General features: G+C 50.6%; 1 protein-coding gene across 3 annotated transcripts in view; it reads left to right on the top strand.

Annotated features, from left to right (window-relative positions):
• NEURL1 (neuralized E3 ubiquitin protein ligase 1) overlaps positions 1–16,827 on the top strand; it is a 316,430-nt gene extending 299,603 nt beyond the window's left edge. For all 3 annotated transcript variants that reach the window (XM_054033381.1, XM_054033382.1, XM_054033383.1), the window contains exons 5-6: positions 12,260–12,406; positions 14,580–16,827. In XM_054033381.1, the coding sequence (XP_053889356.1) occupies positions 12,260–12,406; positions 14,580–14,821 (389 nt within the window). In that variant the 3' untranslated portion in view covers positions 14,822–16,827. The remainder of the gene's footprint in view (positions 1–12,259; positions 12,407–14,579) is intronic.
• The last annotated feature ends 2,286 nt before the right edge of the window (positions 16,828–19,113 follow it).

Here is a 19,113-nt window from a genome sequence, read left to right as displayed (position 1 = left end):
AAGTTATGGCATGGAGTCCCAAAGCTTTTCTGCCTGAGGTCCACATCTTAATAGAGAGCTTGTTCCATGCAGCCACATCCCATCCCAAGTGCAATTGAGTAAGATCTCGCAGGCAGCGATGCAGTTGCTGACACATGGCATTTGCCTTGTGTTGGGTTACAAAGCTACGTGCACTGTCCCGTTTTGCTTTTCGTTTAGTTTTCTGTCACTTTGGTTCTGTTTCAGCTGGAAACGAGGTGGACAAGCCAGCACCATGTGACCGAGCAGCTTTTCATAGACCGTTAGTGGTCCACAAGGCACTGAACTCACTCCCTGGCTAGACTCCTCCTTTCCTCACCAGGACCAGGACCTTCATACCCACTGTCTTCTTGATGCATCTTCTGCATCTACCCTCCCAAAGTTTCTGGCAGAGGGAGGTTGTCCCCTCCCTTTCCTGGGGTCTTTGGGGCAGCTGGCTGACCTGATCCCCCTCTGACTCTGCAGGGGGCAGTGAAGCTGAGCCTGTCTCCCCTACAGTCCTGCTATGGTTAGACAGCCTGTCCTTCCCACCTTCCTGAGGTCCTTGTAACACTCCTGCTGGTCCTGCTGCCGTCACTGCTCTTTCCCCATTTGGACCCCAGAAACAACCCATAATGCAGCACTTGTTCAAGAAAACATCCCCCAAAATATCCGCTAAAACTGCGTGTGCGCAATCGTATGTTCAATTCACATGCACTTACTGCACCTTGCATGCAGATCAGTTGTGTCTAAACGAGGATTTGTGTGTGCACTAGTTGCCTATGCATCTCTGTGCTGCAGATAGTGTGTACAGTTGCTGGATAAATCGCACACCTAGGTGGGGACCTAGGACTAGAATCCTGGGTCTTCAGCACCAAAGAAATGAGTCTCTGACATGTGAGATACAGGAGAGCTGTGTAGTAGTAGGTCCTTACGATCTTGAGGCGCTAGCCACCAGAGGGCAACCTGATCATAGACACAGCCAGTACATTTCCCCCGGGCTCTGCCTTTTCGAATCTGAACCATGGGAGTCTTGTATTGCTCTGGGCATTTGGAAATGGCCAGTAATCAATGGGTTAAAATAAATACAAAATACCCTACTGCTAAATGCATAACATTAGTGTACAAAAATGCCTATAATGGGCCTCTTCCTTTAACAAGCATTCGCTTAGGGAGCGCCCCAGAGTTTTATGGCCCATGTTTTTGATTTTGTCTATGGAAAATGGCCTCATTAAAGAGATACGGATTTAACAGCCCTGCATTCTATGGCACTTAATTGCCTGAAGTTCTGGTGAACCGCAGGGCAAACGCCACTTTATTGCTTTAGCAGAATCCATTTGGAAGCATTTTGGGGGGTTTCTGGTGTATGTCTAAAATTTTTAAAATGTTCAACAAGTCTTGGAAAGAAATTAGTGTGTGTCAAATGCCCAGGTTGGATAAGCCCTTCCGTCAGGCTGGGTTTTATTTTTCTCAGTGAATTAGGCAGGCATTACTAATGCTAATTTGTAAGAGAGCCTCAAGAGTATTGCATCCTCAATTGCTTCAGGGCGCTGCTCTGCCATTACGTATGGCCCTCTGTGTACCTTCCGTTTCCCCTTCATTTAAAAGTGAAATTAGCATAATGAGAAGCTGTCCTAGCACGGATCGTACAAAACTGGGTAGTCGGCTTTTTAGCAACCATGCATTGGAGCAGAACAGCGACAGTGTGGGGTTTGCCTCATCATTGTCCTTCTCTCGCATCAGTGCTGGTGATGTGATAGGGAACACCATGTCTCTGTACACGTCCACAGCACCTTTCAGCCAAAGATCTCGTGACTCTTCACAAACTGTAATTCACCCACCCAACACCCATGGAGGCATAGTAGTGTTATCAATTCATGTCCCTTATACTGAGGAGGGAGCTGAGCTATAGGAAGGCTTTAGATGTGGAAGGGATTTTGGAGTTAGCTTCTCTCTTTGCCTCTGCCTCAGACTGCCTATGTGATCTTCAATAACTCACGTCGCTGCTCTGTGCCTCAGTTTCCCCATTTACTTTAAAAAAAAGCTAGTGGGCATAATGAGAGGCCTCTGTCTGAGACCCGCAGATGACACATGTAGAGTATTACTGAGTTGCCATGTCAGTGGAAAGAACAGAGGGGTCCTGCCTCTCAGCCCCCCCCGGGCTAACTGCAGACACGCTCCTGCCTGGCATGGGTGACTGTTTGAATTCTGATCTGCCTACAGCTCATGATGGTGCGATGTCTATTTTCCAGGAGCCCAATACAATGAGTGCGTTTCCTGGCATGCGGAATTTGGCTGTGTGGGTTAGACACAGGACAGGGACCTGGCACTGCCTGCTGTAGCAAGTTACGTGACGTTTTGGAGCTAGGGTTCCACTCTGTCATGCTCCCCTTCATTCACAGCCAGATCCTGTGTGTTGTTGACCCTTCTGCAGCTGTCACTGAAGCCGGTGGGAATTATAGGCACTCAGCACCTCTCAGGATGAGAGTTTAGATGAGTGCTGTTTGGAGCATATCTACTTCCCATAGATCACGACTGCGTAAAACAAACACAATTCCTTCCAGTGACAGCTGTGGGACAGCCTGCGCAGAAACCATATAGCGCTGTAAATGCTTCCCCTTTGCACTCATTCCTCCGTGACAATGGAAATTAAGTCTTTATCACCATCTAGATAATAAAATATCCCTGGATTCAATGAGCTGTTCATAGTCAGTGATATATGGATCTCCCATATCTCACCACGCCTTTGCTTGTCTGCATTGAATAAACTGCATTTGGGATAATTTACCAGCCTCTTTGAATTATGGCTCGTCTGTCATGAAAGATAAAGTCTGCATAAATCTTGGACTAACACTGGCATGAGTTAGTGATTCAGGCTACTTGTTATAGTGACAGAATAGACTAAACGCACTGATAACACTGATAACACCCAGTTTTTCTTTTCTCCCAACGAAATACACGATAGAAGCTCAGAGCAGCAGTGAGGAAGAGGGGAAAGTTTTCAGTGCGATTAGATGATTTCCCCCCCCCGCTCCCCCCAGCTCACCTCATTACTGTCAATCTCTGCTGGATGAGTGCTGAACTTTCAAGCATTGGTCCTGATGGCTGTTTCCTTCTTGTTCAGAAAAGAGCATCCACCTTCACAATACTGGCGTGTCTGAGCCAAACGGCCTTTCTATGATATTCCTATGGCTATGAGGATAGGGCTGGACTTTCTCCCACAGAAAGGTGGTGATTAATCTAAGATCAGTCTTGAGAGCTCTGAAGTTAATAGTCTTTGTCATAACAAAGCAAACCACGTGATTTTCAGGGTTTTTAAAAGCAAGACGATCCCAAAACCCCAGCTCTTGGCAGCTCAGGTTTTTTGGCTCTGAATTCTTCCATAGGAGGTGAATTTTCTGTTGTTTTCCCCCTTCCTAACCCAGTGTCCACCTGGTATCGCTTTAAGCTGTGGATATAATCTTCCTCCACGCAGGGGTGGAGTCACTGCAGGTCCATTATGACATGGCTCATAGATGATTAGTTCTGCTAAAGCCTTATGTCCACCTGTGCCATTGAAGTCATGGAAGACAGTGGAGATGGGTAAGGAGAGAGCTGAACTGACCCCCAGAAATGTTACAGTTTTATATTGTTCTTTTGGTGGGGGAGCCTTGCCCTTGCTTTCTCCATCAACACCTCCCTTTGTCTCTCACTGTGTGCCTGTGCTCTGGGTCCCCCTGCTTGCAATTAGCTCCTGAGGGGGTCTCATCTTAGTCTGAAGTTGACTAGTACTCTGGTCCTTCGCAAGTGTGCTCAGACCCCACTCTGTGGTTTCCCATTGTACAGGCCCCCTGGTCCTCCCAAGACTGTTCTAGGGCTGCCTCCGGGGTTGTGATGCCTGGTATCAGCTGGGCTTTACTATTCAGAACAAGAGAGACCCCAAGGCCTCCAATGGGACTGTTTGCAGTATGTATGATTAAGCATGTGCATAGGTCTGTGGGGCTTAGCATTTATCTTCATGAATGGCATAATCCTCGAATGGTGCAGATACCCACATACGCTGGAACAAACGCTTCCTAGGAACAGATTTTTCCAGAGAACACCTACAACTGGGGCCAGCTTTGTAAAAGAACTCAGGTCCTATTTAGGCACCAAAACAAATGGGCAAGTTTTCAAAAGAGGTAGGGGTGTGTGTGTGTGTTTTGTTTGTTTTAGGGGAGCTGCTGAGCTCTTCTTAGAAAAATCTGGCTCCTAACAAGTAAAGGTGAAGGGTGGGATTTCTAAAGTTATCTAAGCTAGTTAGGTGCCCAACTTCCATTGGACTACGATGGATGTTAGGCAACAAACTCTTTTACGCACTTTTGAAAATCCCAGTTTAAAACTGTAGCCAAGCATCTGTTCTCCTTTGAGTCTTTGTGGATGTGGCCCCTATTTGTGGTGTGTAGGTCCCCCATTGTATGCATGATGTGCTACATCTACAAATGGAACCCACCTGGACAAAACCTGTAGAAGAACCAGTTACAATAAGGTAGTTAACCGGTCTTTATTGGATGGGCTCTTTACACAGCCAAAGTGTTACACCTGGGGGGAAAGGGCAGTCAAAGTGCCAACGACATGAACAGTGGAGACATAGCAATAGGTCATATAAGGTTGCGGTTCCCTCAAGAGTTTCTGCCTCCACCACAGAAGATGAGAAAGTGGCACCCAGGGTGGATTGTTCGTTTACTACATTGTTTGGGGAAGGTCTAAATTTAGCAGGCCAGGCCAGTCCCTGGTAGTACAAGCCCATTAAAAAAACAATAATGACAGCATAAGGCTGAATTGAGATGGTGGTGGTTTGCTGACAATCTATTGTGAAAGAAGAGCTAAGTTTGAGTTTGCAGACTAGGAAGATCCCTGATAAATACAGCCCTGCCGGTTGTACCATTTGGGTGTATGTTATATTTATGATGCTTGACTAACACTCATAAAAGCATGGGCAGGTAATGCAAACAACTGAAACCGAATCAACCACCTGAGCTAGTGTTTGCCAGGGGTGTTGTGTGCTGCCACAAAGCATTTACAGCATTCGATCCTGCCACAAAGCACGGATGTTCCCATGTTCACTACTGTTGTTCTTTCAGCAAAGTGGGGGGTTTGTTCCTATTTAAAAGGGAAAGCACCAGCCTATGACATAAATGTTTCTTTCCAACTTATTTTCTCTTCAAAGCAGTGTTAGTTCTAAGCATGTGGAGTCCACTTCTGTGAGGCTTCCAGGAGCGGCACCGCGCCCCCGGCTCCCCGTCCGGCCCCGCGCCCGGCCCGGCACTGTGACCCTGGCCCGGCACTGCGCCCCTGGTTCCCGGCCCGGCACCATGCCCCCGGCCCCGCACCGGCCCCTCACCGGTGGCCCCGGCCGAGCACCACCGAGCCCTCCCGATTTTCCCGGACATGCCCGGCTTTTGGGGATTTCCCCCCGGACGGGGATTTGAGCCCCCAAAAGCCGGACATGTCCGGGAAAATCCGGACGTATGGTAACCCTAGTTAAAAGGACAAGTAGATGTGTTGGTTATATCCTACATTGAGAGGAAAAGATGATTTAATGCGAAAGACTAGACTTCCCATGCAGTGTTCTGTATTTCCCACATTTCTAGGAGTCCGTCACCATAGCATCTGGGCTCCATTTACATACGGTATTTGCTACATACTTTGCTAAACTGTTTCCCAATTTAGGAGCCATCCTCTCCTCAAACAGTGCACCTTTCCTAACGGAGCTCAGAGCCCAGTAATAGGCAGCTAGGAGACCAATTCCCACCAGCACTTCACCAGCCACAGTCAAAAGCGAGCCTCAGCAAAGAAAAGGCTGCTGGGGGGGAGGGATAGCTCAGTGGTTTGAGCATTGGCCTGCTAAACCCAGGGTAGTGAGTTCAATCCTTGAGGGGGCCACTTGGGGATCTGGGGCAAAATCAGTACTTGGTCCTGCTAGTGAAGGCAGGGGGCTGGACTTGATGACCTTTCAAGGTCCCTTCCAGTTCTAGGAGATGGGATATCTCCATTAATTAATTTATTTATTTAATTAATTTAAAACTGGGGAAAACGTAGGCTGTGACTGATCTCTGCTGAGAGGGAACCCAGCGCTTGAGGTTCCCTTTGGCGAATGCTCTGTCACTCGGATCAAAAGCCAAAGCATCCTTGTTGCTTGGTCAAGATTAAGTATTCTCTGCAAAATGGGGTTAGTAATGCAGTTAACAGTTATACTCTCTTCCTTCTCAGGGGTGTTGGGAGGATTCATTCATTCATTTAAAAGTTAAGAGCTTTGTGATCCTCTCTTGGAGATATTGCAGAAATGCAGAGGATAGTTATTACTTGTTGTTCCATCAGCATTGGCCTTTAGCTGATACTAGTGGTTTGAAAATGGTGTCAATGAACCTACTGGTATATGGGCCTGAGCCAAATGCCCACTGAAGTCAATGGGTGTCTTTTCAGCGCGTTTCGGATCAGGCCCTCCAAGCCATAATGTTAGTCGTCTCGGAGGAGAAGAATGTTCCAATATTTAGAGTTGTTCATATTTTAAAGGACCTGATCCTGCCCTCAGATGTACACAGCTGGTCCCGTAGAGTTCCATGGGAGCCATGTTCACACACACGATGGCAGGGTTTGGTCTGAAACGTACATGTGTGTTTAGAATTAGTTAGAGGCAATTACTGTAATTCTATTATCCGAGGGGGAGCCGTGTTAGTCTGGATCTGTAAAAGCAGCAAAGAGTCCTGTGACACCTTATAGACTAACAGACGTATTGGAGCATGAGCTTTCGTGGGTGAATACCAACTTCATCAGATGCATGTGATCCGATGAAGTGGGTATTCACCCACGAAAGCTCATGCTCCAATACGTCTGTTAGTCTATAAGGTGCCACAGGACTCTTTGCTGCTTTTGTAATTCTATTGTGTCCTGTAGTGATTCTTATACCACACTCGACACTGGAATATCTGAGCGCCTTCCAGCAGTGCATTAATCAACGTGACTAGCATCTGTCACGTGTGGCTTGTTCTCCCACCGGGGCAGAAACGTGCATGATGGAGTGTCTTGTTTTAGTAGGCCTCTTTTAATAGACGGGTGGCTATATATTTATGTTGGAGAAGGCAAGGTCAAAGCAAGGTGGCGAGGTGTGTGGGAGGGTGGCCCTTAGTTCCCTGGGTGTTCGTTGCTTTTCCTCCAGCAGAGACTAGCTTTAGTCTGATTGTGGAGAGTTCTAATGTGCCAATGGATCATGGCTGTCGACTACGATCGTCTTCATTTCGTACATGGTCTGTAACATTAGAGGCTCCTCTGACCAGCCCAGGAAAAGAGCATTCAGCGGCCTGTGTTTGTTTTCAGTTTAATGAGGTGAGCTGCCGGCTGTTGTTAGGAACAAAACCTGTCCTGAGCCTCATGAAGGGACTGTCATCCAGGTTGATTGGATGAGAAGCAGGGTTTTGTTTTGTAAATGCCTCTGGCTAGTGGGTGTTCCCCGTTGTTGTGTTTATAGAGACTGGGCTGTGATCTATACCCCGCTGGGCTTGTTTACACTATATATTATCCATTAGCTCAGCTTACTGCTAGATCATCCCTCAGACTGGAGACGTCCATTGCTGGTGTCTGTGAACGTAGGCTCCGTGCAGCTCCTTCACATCCTCGAGTAGCCAGCCCTCCAGGCTCCAGTTCTGCCTTCCATCTGAGCATAGGCGCCGACTCCGTGGGGGCCCCGGGGCTGGAGCACCCAGGGGGAAAAAATGGTGGGTGCTGAGCACCCACCAGCAGCCCCCCCCATCAGCTCCTCTCCACCTCCCCAGCGCCTCCTGCCTGCCAGAGGGCCCCGCGGCTCAGCGCCTGCCCCCTTCCTCCCCGCGCCTCCCAAGTCCCACCCACCGTGAACAGAATAATCTGATCACCCCACCCCCGGCAAGGGCAGCACAATGGATAAAATGCCGGCTATGCTGGAGGCAACCTGATACTTCCAACCACTCCAGAGTGTTAAGTTTGTGTCATGGACACACACAGCTGATCCATTCTTCCCAAGCCTGAGGAATAGGTTCTCTAGGGGGCTGAGAAGGATTGAGCACCTGCCACTCCCCCTGACTGAAATGGAAGAGGTGGGGGCCGAGCATCTCTCAGCCCCAGGCTGGCATTCTTGTATATTTCCCGAGGAGGGAGCAGGCAGAGTGGAGGGAGGCCATGACTTACACCAACATACCCACGTCATGTGCACTTGAGAACACGGCTGATGCCCTAGGACTCTGCAGACCTAGCCGCCTTGTCAGTTCTGGGAAGATAACCGTGCAGACGCCGACTGAGTTGGTTAGAACCGCAGCTTCTGTAGTGGCTTTTCTATGTGCCGCCGTCTAGCAGATGGGAGGAAGAGTCACCAAACGGTGCTGTCTGTGGCAGATGAAAACAGGGGCTCTAGGATAAAGGCAGGCAGGTTGGTTGCAGGGCTAAATGACAGGACTGGGAATCACAGCAGGTCTGGAACCTGGGTGCATCTAAGCTGACAGTCTGCAGTCCTGGCGCTGTGTTGTTCCCAGAAAGGGACCTTTCGGGTCCTTCAGAATTTATCATAATAGTGTCAGCTCCCTGACAGTCCCGCCTTGGCACATTGCAGAATCAACATGAAGGAGCTGAAATGTTCCAAAAAGGTAATAAAATGTGTGTGACGCATCCCACGCACACCAGGGTTACAGAGCATGTTCCAGGAGAAGGCAGCAGTTATCAATAGAAACATTTGGTCACATGCAGGCTGATACTCTCAATATTAGGTTACTGTATGCTCTCACACCCTGCCTCAGCAGTAGCTATGTTACAGTGCTGGACAGAGGTCATGGTTTGGTGTTATCTGATACCATAAGGGCAAAACACCAGGGGCGTAAGGAACAAGTCCCCTGCTGGTTTTGTTGTGCACTCTGAGAAGAGCAATGAACCGTGCCAGGTAATATTTCCAAGATCCGTTGGCTGCCTGTGTTAACCATCCCCATTTAAAAGAAAAACACACAGAGATGTTGAGTTTTTTAATCTACATGGCTGCCCCGTATGGTTTGCAGCAAGATGATTAAAATTCTAGTACAGGCAGCTTAGAATGCTTGATTTAACAGGACATGCCCAGCCCGTATGGCCAGCGATGACTTGACAGGCTCCGTCCTATCCAGAGACCCAAATCCAGCTCCCAGAGATAAAGCTCACGCAAGTCAGAAACTAACTTGTCTCCAGGGAAACGGAGACACTCACAGGATAGCAGCTGGAATTTTCAAAGGAACCTAACCGAGTGAGGCACCCAAATCCCTTTGAATACCTGCTGACCTCACCATGCTCTGAGAAGAATTTAGTTAAAGTTTCTCCAGCTTTGAAGATGTGATGTACACGATACGTGCTAAGTAATATCATTCATATAATAAAATACACAGGGATTGCTGAAACACAGCTACTTGTGGGGTGGAACACAGCAGCTGTTTAACAGCGCACAGCAATACAGCTAATAAACATTCTGACACCGGGTAGCTTGTTCGTACCTATTAAACACACCTTTTTGGCAGTGTGAAATGCTGTGTATGTGCCGAGGTTTAGCCTCAGTAACATCTCCAAGTGAGGAGGTAGTTGTGTAAAGGAGAGACAGACTTTCAGTACTTACGTTACTTAAAGCGTCCTGCTGCTCTTACCGCCGGTCACCTCCAAGACTGCATCCGAACAGCATTGCTGAAATGCAGCCACCTCTGAGAGTGGTGCCCACAGCCATCTGTTACACAGCACGCTGCCGAGAGAGGGGAAGGCATAGTAATCAAGGACGTTGTGGGAAAGGCATTCTCTTATGAAAAGGGCCATGGCCATGAGATCTTCAGCGTCCATGCAGAGGAGAGAGGCCCTTGCTTTTTATGATCTGTCGGAAAGACTTGCTGTGCACAGTAAAGTGACAGGGAAAGAGAGCTGTACCATGGCGTCCTAGCGTATTTCAGGAGCAATTCAGCTGACAGCGGAAGAGGAATTCCGGCACTGCTCACTTCGGTGTAGAAGAAGGTGCCTGACTTTTCCAAAGACAGCTTGGCCCTCGCATAGTAGCTGCCCTCTGAGGAGCTCAGTGCACTTGAACCACACTGATGAATTAAGCCATGCAACTCATCTCTTCTCTCCATTTCGCAAATCGCCTCTGGGCCTAAACCTCCCTGGGTGACTTGTCTCAGGTCTCACAGCAAGTCTGTGTCAGCACAGGAACAGAACCTACAGTCCCTGTTCTTCAGCGACCCAGTCCTGTGTTCTGGGTGTATTTCCTAGCTGTCTCTTTACCAGAGGCATGTGCACTCTGTCAGAGCAGGAATGGAACAAGTAGAAAAGGCGTTTAGCAGAGTTAGAAGTGAGACAAGTAACTCCGCACGCAGTGAGCCAGGTGGGCCAGGCCTTCATTTCACTTGCTCTTCGGTGGTGTCGACAGGGAAACGGAGGCGGAACAGGCTAGTTTTCTTTCTGCACCTCCCATCCAACGCCCTTCTCATGCAGTGCACCTTGGCTACATTTAAAAATGGGTCAGATGCCTGGCTGATGGCCGACATTTGATTACATTCCAGTTGTCTACAGGAGGCTTTTGGGTGGCTCAACCTGTTGGACTCGAAGATTTGTTTGTAGCCTGGTTTGACTACCAAGTGCAGCTAGCCTTACCCAGCCCCCACAAGGAAATTGAAGCAAGATGCCATCCACAGGACTGTTTTCCTGGCCTCCTGGTGCTTTTTCACTTGAAAGCAGCCGCCGACTCATTGAACTGTGCTGTAGATCCCGCTTTCTCAGCTCCATATATGGTAACATGAAGGACGCTAAGCGTCCGTGGGTATTTAAATTCTGGTCGGGAACTATCCCTGTTGTCTCTTCCACAAGAGACTGAACACCTTGGAACTCCAGAAAAACCAGTTGCTCCTTTGTGCCTGCTCTGATCTCCATTAGCCATCCTCCCTCAGCCATTGGTAGTATGGTTACCCAGCAGACCCCATCCACCTTCCCGGGGGAGGGGGGGACCCTTGTCACCACCTGTGATTGTCTGGGGAGACATTTCAGCTGATTATTATCATAGCCACAGGACAAGAAGCAGGCTGAGCCGGAGTGAGTTTGTAATGCTGTCTCTGGGGCTCCCCTGCAGCGCTGGCTGCTTCCCCAGCAAACAGCTGGAAAATGTGGGTCAAGTACCTTCTGCCTCCGGTGGCCTGGGAGCAGGCGTGTAGGCGTGTACTAGTAGAGGACTCCACAAACAGGGCCCTGTGACAGGCGAGTCCCAAACATAAGAAGGGATCACACTCAGGCCTGCCACGAAGTATGGGGAGTTGCATCTACTTACTGCAGCACTCAGTGTCTGGTTCTCTTTGCCCCCCTTTGGCTGCATGGCAGGCTCGTATCTACATGGTTTCTTAAGGGTTAGCTGCCCAGACAGGGCCAATTAGTACAAATCTTTCCTGTCCTGTTTTCTCGTTTCCCAGTTTGAGTGCCCGCGTTAATTTGCTGTCTGTTGCCTTTGAGCACCGGCTGGCCACGTCCAGGCAGGGGGTTACCTGAGAACAACAGAGGCTTCCAAACAGCTGCAAAGATGTTGCCTTTTTTATAGACAGGAAAAGGACACCAAGGTCGGGGATATGAGTCAGCTCAGGCCACACAGCACGTGGAGCAGGACAGGGATCAGAACTCGCGCTTTTCTGCCTTGGTGGTGCCAAGCTCTGGGGGTGTCCAGCACTCATTACCAAGGGGATAGCTCCTTGGGCTCCATTCCAGCCTGGCCAGCCGTCTGCTGCCTCTCCCGCTGGCCCCAGCCCCAGCCCTGGATGTGACGCTGCCGGGACATGGGAGGGTGAGGCTGTGGGTGACGTTTAATGAAAAGCGACGTGTAAAACTGCAGAACTATTTACACTGGCTCACAGGGATCCAGCTTATGTGTGTGTGTGTGTGTGGGGGGGGGTGTTCAAACCTCTTTTAGGCCAGCTGATAGCAGCAGGGGGGGCGGGGGGAGGAAGGGGGCGAGGTGCCATCTTGTGCTTGGCTTAGGATGGGTTTGTTAGGACTGGAAACTAAGGGTTACGTTCTGGTCCAATTGAAGTCAATGGTAAAACACCCATTGCCTTCAGTAAGGCCAGGATTTCACCCCCAGCTCTCATTGTGATGGCACTTAACACAGATCAGAATGAGCGACGCACGCCCAGCCCCGGGCAAGTATCCCTGGGCAGGAGCAGGGCCTAGTGTCTGGAATAATCACATGGGGACAAGCTATTTTAAAAACCACGGGTGTGCTTGTTTTATTGTCCAGGTTCCACCATATTGGCCGAGCGACTGGGCCCATCTACACCGAGCTCTCCCACTTCAGCCCCAAATTCCCCCACGGTTCTCTGCAGCGGGGTTTCTGATCCAATCCTGAGTACGTATGGCTCCGGTCTGCTCTGCAGCTCCATCAGCGGTGAGTGTGCCCCGCCCACATCCGCGGGCCCCTGCCATGTTCTGCACTGCCACCCTTCCAGCTCCCCTGTTCAACGCCCATTGGTGCGCTAAATGCACGGGGCGGCATCCATCTATGCACCTGTCAGCTCCCGAAGCGAGTGAGGGAGAAGTGCCAGAGACCCGTGAAGTCCCTAGGGATGTTTTTATGTGAAAGCCGCCCAGATGTCTTGATACTGGACAGCAATAATTGTGTAGCCTCTTTCATCATCAAAAATCTCAAAGGGGGCTAACAACCTTTCTAGACTGTTTTCAGAGTAGCAGCCGTGTTAGTCTGTATCCACAAAAAGAACAGGAGTACTTGTGGCACCTTAGAGACTAACAAATTTATTAGAGCATAAGCTTTCGTGGACTACAGCCCACTTCTTCGGATGCATATAGAATGGAACATATATTGAGGAGATATATATACACACACATACAGAGAGCATAAACAGGTGGGAGTTGTCTTACCAACTCTGAGAGGCCACACTTCTCATCAACCTGTCTGTACTGGGCTAGCTTGATTATCACTTCAAAAGTTTTTTTTTCTCTTACTTAATTGGCCTCTCAGAGTTGGTAAGACAACTCCCACCTGTTCATGCTCTCTGTATGTGTGTATATATATCTCCTCAATATATGTTCCATTCTATATGCATCCGAAGAAGTGGGCTGTAGTCCACGAAAGCTTATGCTCTAATAAATTTGTTAGTCTCTAAGGTGCCACAAGTACTCCTGTTCTTTTTCTAGACTGTGTACACCCTCCTGTGAAATGCAGCTGCCTCTGGGGAGAAGCCTGGAGGCTGTTTACCTTGCTATTCTGCACCAGGCCCCGTTACCATGAATCCCAGAGGCTGTCAGAAGTTTCCATCCAGCCTCACAATCTCTGAGTGAGGGAGGGAGGCAGAATTCCCGTTGCATCGAGAGGTTGTGGCTGTTTGTAGGAGGGTAGTGCCCCATGCCAGCTATGCACATCCCTGCCCAGAGAACTCACAATCTGTGACTTGCCCAAGGCCTCAGGCCCCTGCTCATGTCACCAAACAATGCACCAGTCTTAGAGCTGGTGCCGCCATCACTCTGCCCTCCCTTCCAACCATTAAGCAGCAGCTAACCCATTTGGCAGCTTCCAATTTGCCCTCCGTAGTGAATGTTTGTACAGTGCTTGGACACTGCAGAGCTCCCTCTGTGGGCCAGCTGGGCGTGTGATCAGGCAGCCAGTTTTCCCGTTGGCCCCCGGTGCAGTGAGCAGCTGTTTCGTTGCAGTGTATTGGCCTAAACTCTAGGCAAACTGCACAGCTCTACTACTAATCCCATGACAAAAGCAGTGTTACCCACCCTCAGAATCTCTTGCATTTATATAGCCCCTTCCTTGCCAGGAGCTCTGCCCCCTTTCCAGACATACCTTGGGCCTCTCACCACAGCTCAGGTGAGCTAGGTTCTGAGTTATGGTGCCCATTTGCCGAATGAGGGAAATGAGGCGCAAAGAGGGGGAGTGACTTGCCCAAGGCCATGCAGTGCATCAGTGGCAGAACCGAGACTAAAGCATAAGACTCCTGCCTCTCAGGCTTGTGACCTTAACACATGACCACCCTCCGTCCCAGCATGGAGACTCTGTGACCTGTTATTAGAAGAACCAGATTTCTTAGGCTGTGTCTACACTACAGCACCTATGGTGGCATAGCCCCCTCATGTACACGCAACGTACGCCAATAGAAGTGGTTTTCTGGCAGCATAGGAACGCCACCTCCCCGCACGCCGTTAGCTGTGCTGCCCAAAGCCCTCTTCCGTCAGCATTGCTGTATCTGCACTGCAGATTTGTTGGCAGAATGATGCCAATCCGGGTTGTGGGATTTTTCATGGGCTAGAGCAGAGCCCAGAGGAATTCTCCCTTCCTCAATGGTGCAGCATTGTGCATTGAGTCAGGAGCATTACGGCCTTTTCTCACCTTCTGCTGAGGCCTCAGCTATTGGACATGGTTAGCTGCAAAAGCTATTGAAGGAGACCCGTTAAATCACCCATTCTACCCCCTGCCTGTGCAGGGTGCTCCCTGCAGTACTAGGTGCACCAGGAGTCTCCTCTGACCGAGTCACTCCTCTCTCCCTAACCCTGAGACACTCGTGACAGAGTAAAGAGCGACCGTGTTCCTTGCATTTCAGGCACAGCGCCAAACTCCCCCGTCAGCATGCCGGAGTCACCCATCTCCCCATCTGGCTCAGGGATCTGGGGGGACGAGTGCACCATCTGCTACGAGAACATGGTAGATACCGTCATTTACTCCTGTGGACACATGTGTCTCTGCTACCCGTGTGGGCTGAAACTCAAGAAGATGGCCAACGCCTGCTGCCCGATCTGCAGACGGGCCATCAAGGATATCATCAAAACTTATCGCAGCACTTAGACCAGCAGCACGGGTTGGGGGGGGGGGCAGACGTGAGAGGAGCGAGGGGTCTCTGTCTTCACTCATCATTTGTGAAATTCAACATCTGAACCACCCCCAGGATGCTGGAGGCAGGGAGGGGAGGGTCCTGCTGGTGCCAGCTCTTCCCTTCCCTTTGCCCCTAACGAGTTCTGAACTCCAGCACATCAGGGAAGTCAAGATGAACCACTCTTTCCAATGGGTTTTACATTTTAATCTTAAGAAAACAGCTGGAGCCGTTCTTCCTCTTCTACAGCATGCCCAGGGATGTCCCCGCCGCTAGGCTAGCGGGAAAGGTGCGGTGAGGCACACCTTCTGCCCGGTGGACAGTGACAGTAGACAGCTGGTGAGTGGCAGTAATACAGAGAAGAAAGTCGGCCTTTTGGGGGCAACTGACCCCATTTCACAAAAGCCTCTTAAAAGGGCAGGGCTGCGTGGGCCGTTCGGAAGAGCTGGGTGTCCAGCAGGAGTGCTGGCGGCAAAGGTGTGACAGGGCCAGTCTGGCAGGAGATACATTATAAAGCCAAACCCTTTTGCTGGTGGCGGAATAGTTCCCAGGAACCCTGCTCACTCGATGCTCTCCGGGGAGCGGTGGCTGGAAATCGACGTGCTGAGTGCTGCGTGGGGGGAGAGTGAGGCCCATGGCAGCGGATGGGTGTGCAGCATGTGGTTCCTGCGAAAGACTCTAAGGGGGGCATGGCTCTGCGTGTCGCCGTCCAGCGAGGTGACGGGGTTACGTTTTCAGCAGCCTTGCCCCAGCGGCCTGGCTCCTTGTGGCACTGCACGACTATAACCCCACTGCACCGATGCTTGCTCCTGAGTTCTCCCTGCCCTTCACAAGCCAAAGGCCTCTCCCCTGACCCCTCAATCAGCACTTGCAAAAAACACTGAGGAAGAATGTCTACACCTGCCCTCCCACCAATGCTCTGTTTTTATGGTAGAGTGTTAAATGTCTCTCTTTGCTTTAAAGGAAGGAAACTTGGGTGGTGATTACACGCTCTTGGCCACACTGATGTGACAGGGTGGTCAATGCACTTAGTCATCAACAAGCAAAAAAGGAAGAAAGTGGCTTAAAACAGATTTTGTTTCTTTGTTTTAATGAAGGAGCTTCTGATAAAAATAAAATAAATAAATAAATGGAGATATCCCATCTCCTAGAACTGGAAGGGACCTTGAAAGGTCATCGAGTCCAGCCCCCTACCTTCACTAGCAGGACCAAGTACTGAGTTTGCCCCAGTTGGCCCTCTCAAGGGCTGAACTCACAACCCTGGGTTTAGCAGGCCAATGCTCAAACCACTGAGCTATCCCTCTCCCCAAAGGGCCAGAGGTAGGTGGAGGGAAGGGAGAGAACTGGTTTGCTGCTGCTCCTGCTGCCGCCCCATCAGTTTGAGTGGCCAGGTTCTCTGCACCCCACCCATTTTGTGTGTCTATCTGTGAGTCCTTGTGACCACCCATTCTAGGAAGTGTAGTACTGGGCAGCCGCCAGGCTCGGCCGGGGCTCACTCAGGCCACAACCATCTCAGTTTAGGTCTGTCAGTCCTCCCTGGTCTGCACCTGCACTACGAGCAAGGCACGCCCCCATCCCTCTGGGGCTGAGCTGTCCACCCTGGGGGCCCATTGCGTTCATGGGGCTCAGCGTGGTGGCAAACGCGAGGCCTAGAGATTTTTGTGACTAACTGGGGACACCATAAAGTGGCCTCGTTTTCAGAACGCGACAAGCCCCATCAGGAAACCAGGCTCCTCTGAACAGACTCGAATGCGGCACTAATGAAAACCTTGGAGGAGGGGCTTGATCTCAGCTAGCTCCCATTGACCTCAGTGGGAGCTCAAGCAAGGCCCCAGCTTGCTGGGAAGTATTAGATGACGCAAGCCTGCTGCTTTCCAGGGGGCTGCACGGCAGAGAAGGCAAGCAAGCTGTGGCTCATTTATACTCCTCTCTAGTGTTAATGGCCCCAGAACACACCTCTTCCCCCCCCCCCCCCCCCCCCCCCCCCAGTCGAGCCTGACCAGATCCTGGGCTCAGTCACCACGGACCACTGTAGATCATGTACCGCTGCACTGCCCCTTGACTGCAACGAGAGCCGGGCCAGTGCAGGCCCAGGCCTTTTGCTTTAGGTACTGGCCTCTCGAAGCTTGTGGGCACTTACGGAAGCAAATTCACTGTCAGTTCTATTAGACGCTGTGACCAAGCAACCCTGGGAGCAAGAGCAGTTAGTTATTGGCACATCAGGCCCCATGTGCATTTCAGGGCATGGTCCCGTCCTGCCCCCCCAAAGCACTGAAAGGGAGAGTCTTTGTTATACGCAGGGACGTGGCTCTGCTCAGTAACCCATGATGCTGATTTGCTACAGACCATGATCAAAGTGCTGCTGCTCCCAATAGCGCGACTGCCCACACGGCCTCCTTTTCATGAGCGCAACTTACTTTTCAGCTCGGCTCGCAGGAGGAAGCCTGGGGCTGAGGTAGCGCCAGACTACACAAGGGCGCTCGCGTTTGTAAGTAACTGAAAGTGTAGAAGATGAACAAATAGCATCTGGCTGCCCTAAGGCGCAGGGCCCAGCTCCTCCACTCTTGCTAAACTGACTTATACCGGCTGAGCTCTGGTCCAAGGCATGATCCTTACAATGAGGCATGAGATCTTTCTGTGGCCTCTGGTCAGGGCCGGCACGTACATTTAGGCAGCCTAGGTGGTCACCTAGGGCACCAGGATTTGGGGGTGGGGGGTGTGGCATTTTGCCGCCCTCATCGGCAATTTGGCGGCGGCCGGGGGGGGGGGGGGGGGGGGGTTCCTGCCGCGCTCTGGGTCTTCGGCGGCAATTCTGCGGCAGGTCCTTCACTCACTCAGGGACCCGCCCCTGAAGTGCCCTGAAGACCGGGAGTGCGGAAGGACCCCCCCGCCTAGGGCGCCAAAAACCCTGGCGCCGCTCCTGCCGCTGGTGCTTTACAAAGCAGGCAAGTTCTTCACAGGAGACAGCAAGCCCACTCCTGCATGTCTAACTTGGGCAAAACTCTCATGCTCCCAGGAACTGGGCAAAGTCAAACACAGGCTCAGACACCTGTCAGGAGCAAATGGGGGGACATGTTGGTGATCAGCCGGGAAGCAGAAGGTGTTACGTAAAACTGGTTTGGTTTTTGCTTTTCATCGTTACTTTTCCTTGTAATATATCAGCAGCTGGCTGGTGGGGAAGGGGGGGGGAAAAGCTCCTAGCAGAAGCATAATGAAATTAATACCTAATTATTTTCACAATGAAGTACTGTAGCAATGTAAGCAGCTCCTCCCCCCCCCCCCCCCCGCCCCAGCTGATGCAGGTGTACCAGCCGCCTTCCTGGTGTGCAGCAAACAATCCTCTTGTGCCAGTAGATTTTTGCCAATAGTCACAAATACTGTATTTGTTTCTATATTGTAGATTTTAATATATAAATAGAGTTATGGCACTGGAGTTAATTCCCCTGCCATTCCTGCATCCTCCTCCCCGACAGCCGGCTGTGGAAAGGAGCAACTCAGTGCAGAGGCAGTCTTGTGCTGATTTTCTTAATAAACGTTATCTTGATGCCGCTACTGTGCGTGGAAAGCCGCTGTGTCCCCAGCGCTTGGGTTAGCTGGCGGATGTAGTTTTAAGCATCACTTTTAACGGGGATGGTCTCGTGCCAGATGATGGGTGGCTCCTAACCCCACTTGTGGGAATCTCAGCAGAGCCCCCCTTTGGCATACAGAGCGTGTAGGTTCCTACATTTTAATTCTTACAGCACCTGAAATACCCACAGTGCTGCAGCATTAAATGACAGGGACTAGGCCCTCTGGCTGTACTCCTGTGAAACAGCCCTTTGGCTCAGACAGGCCTTGCCCCTGCCTGAGCATTGCAGGAGTGGACGCCAAACTCATCTGGGCTAGAATAGGGGCTTTCCCCATCTGACTACGTGCAAACCCTGTTGGCTTTCGATGAAAATAATCACTGACTTGCCCAAACACCAAGAGCAGAGGGACAGCACCAGTGTTTATACCAGCAGCTGTCTCTAACCTGGTAGGCCCCAGACCGATGCAGATCTAAGCGAGTAAGGAAGCGGGAAGAAACACTGGGGGCGGCGAATGAGCACATATATATAAAGCCAACGCAGTCAGCATCATCTCCATTCAGTCTGTCCAGACTAGGTTGGTTAACGGCTACATCGTGACTTTTAAAGACGGTACAAAAAGGGAGTGGGCACGTGGCACCGTACCAGCCCTGACTGAACTGAGTATGTTTAAATGTAGTAAAATGTGTTTGTTTTACGGT

This window comes from Malaclemys terrapin, chromosome 7 (assembly GCF_027887155.1).
Source record: "Malaclemys terrapin pileata isolate rMalTer1 chromosome 7, rMalTer1.hap1, whole genome shotgun sequence".
In the NCBI taxonomy this organism is placed as follows: domain Eukaryota; kingdom Metazoa; phylum Chordata; order Testudines; family Emydidae; genus Malaclemys; species Malaclemys terrapin.
This window is presented reverse-complemented; position numbering and strand designations above follow the sequence as displayed.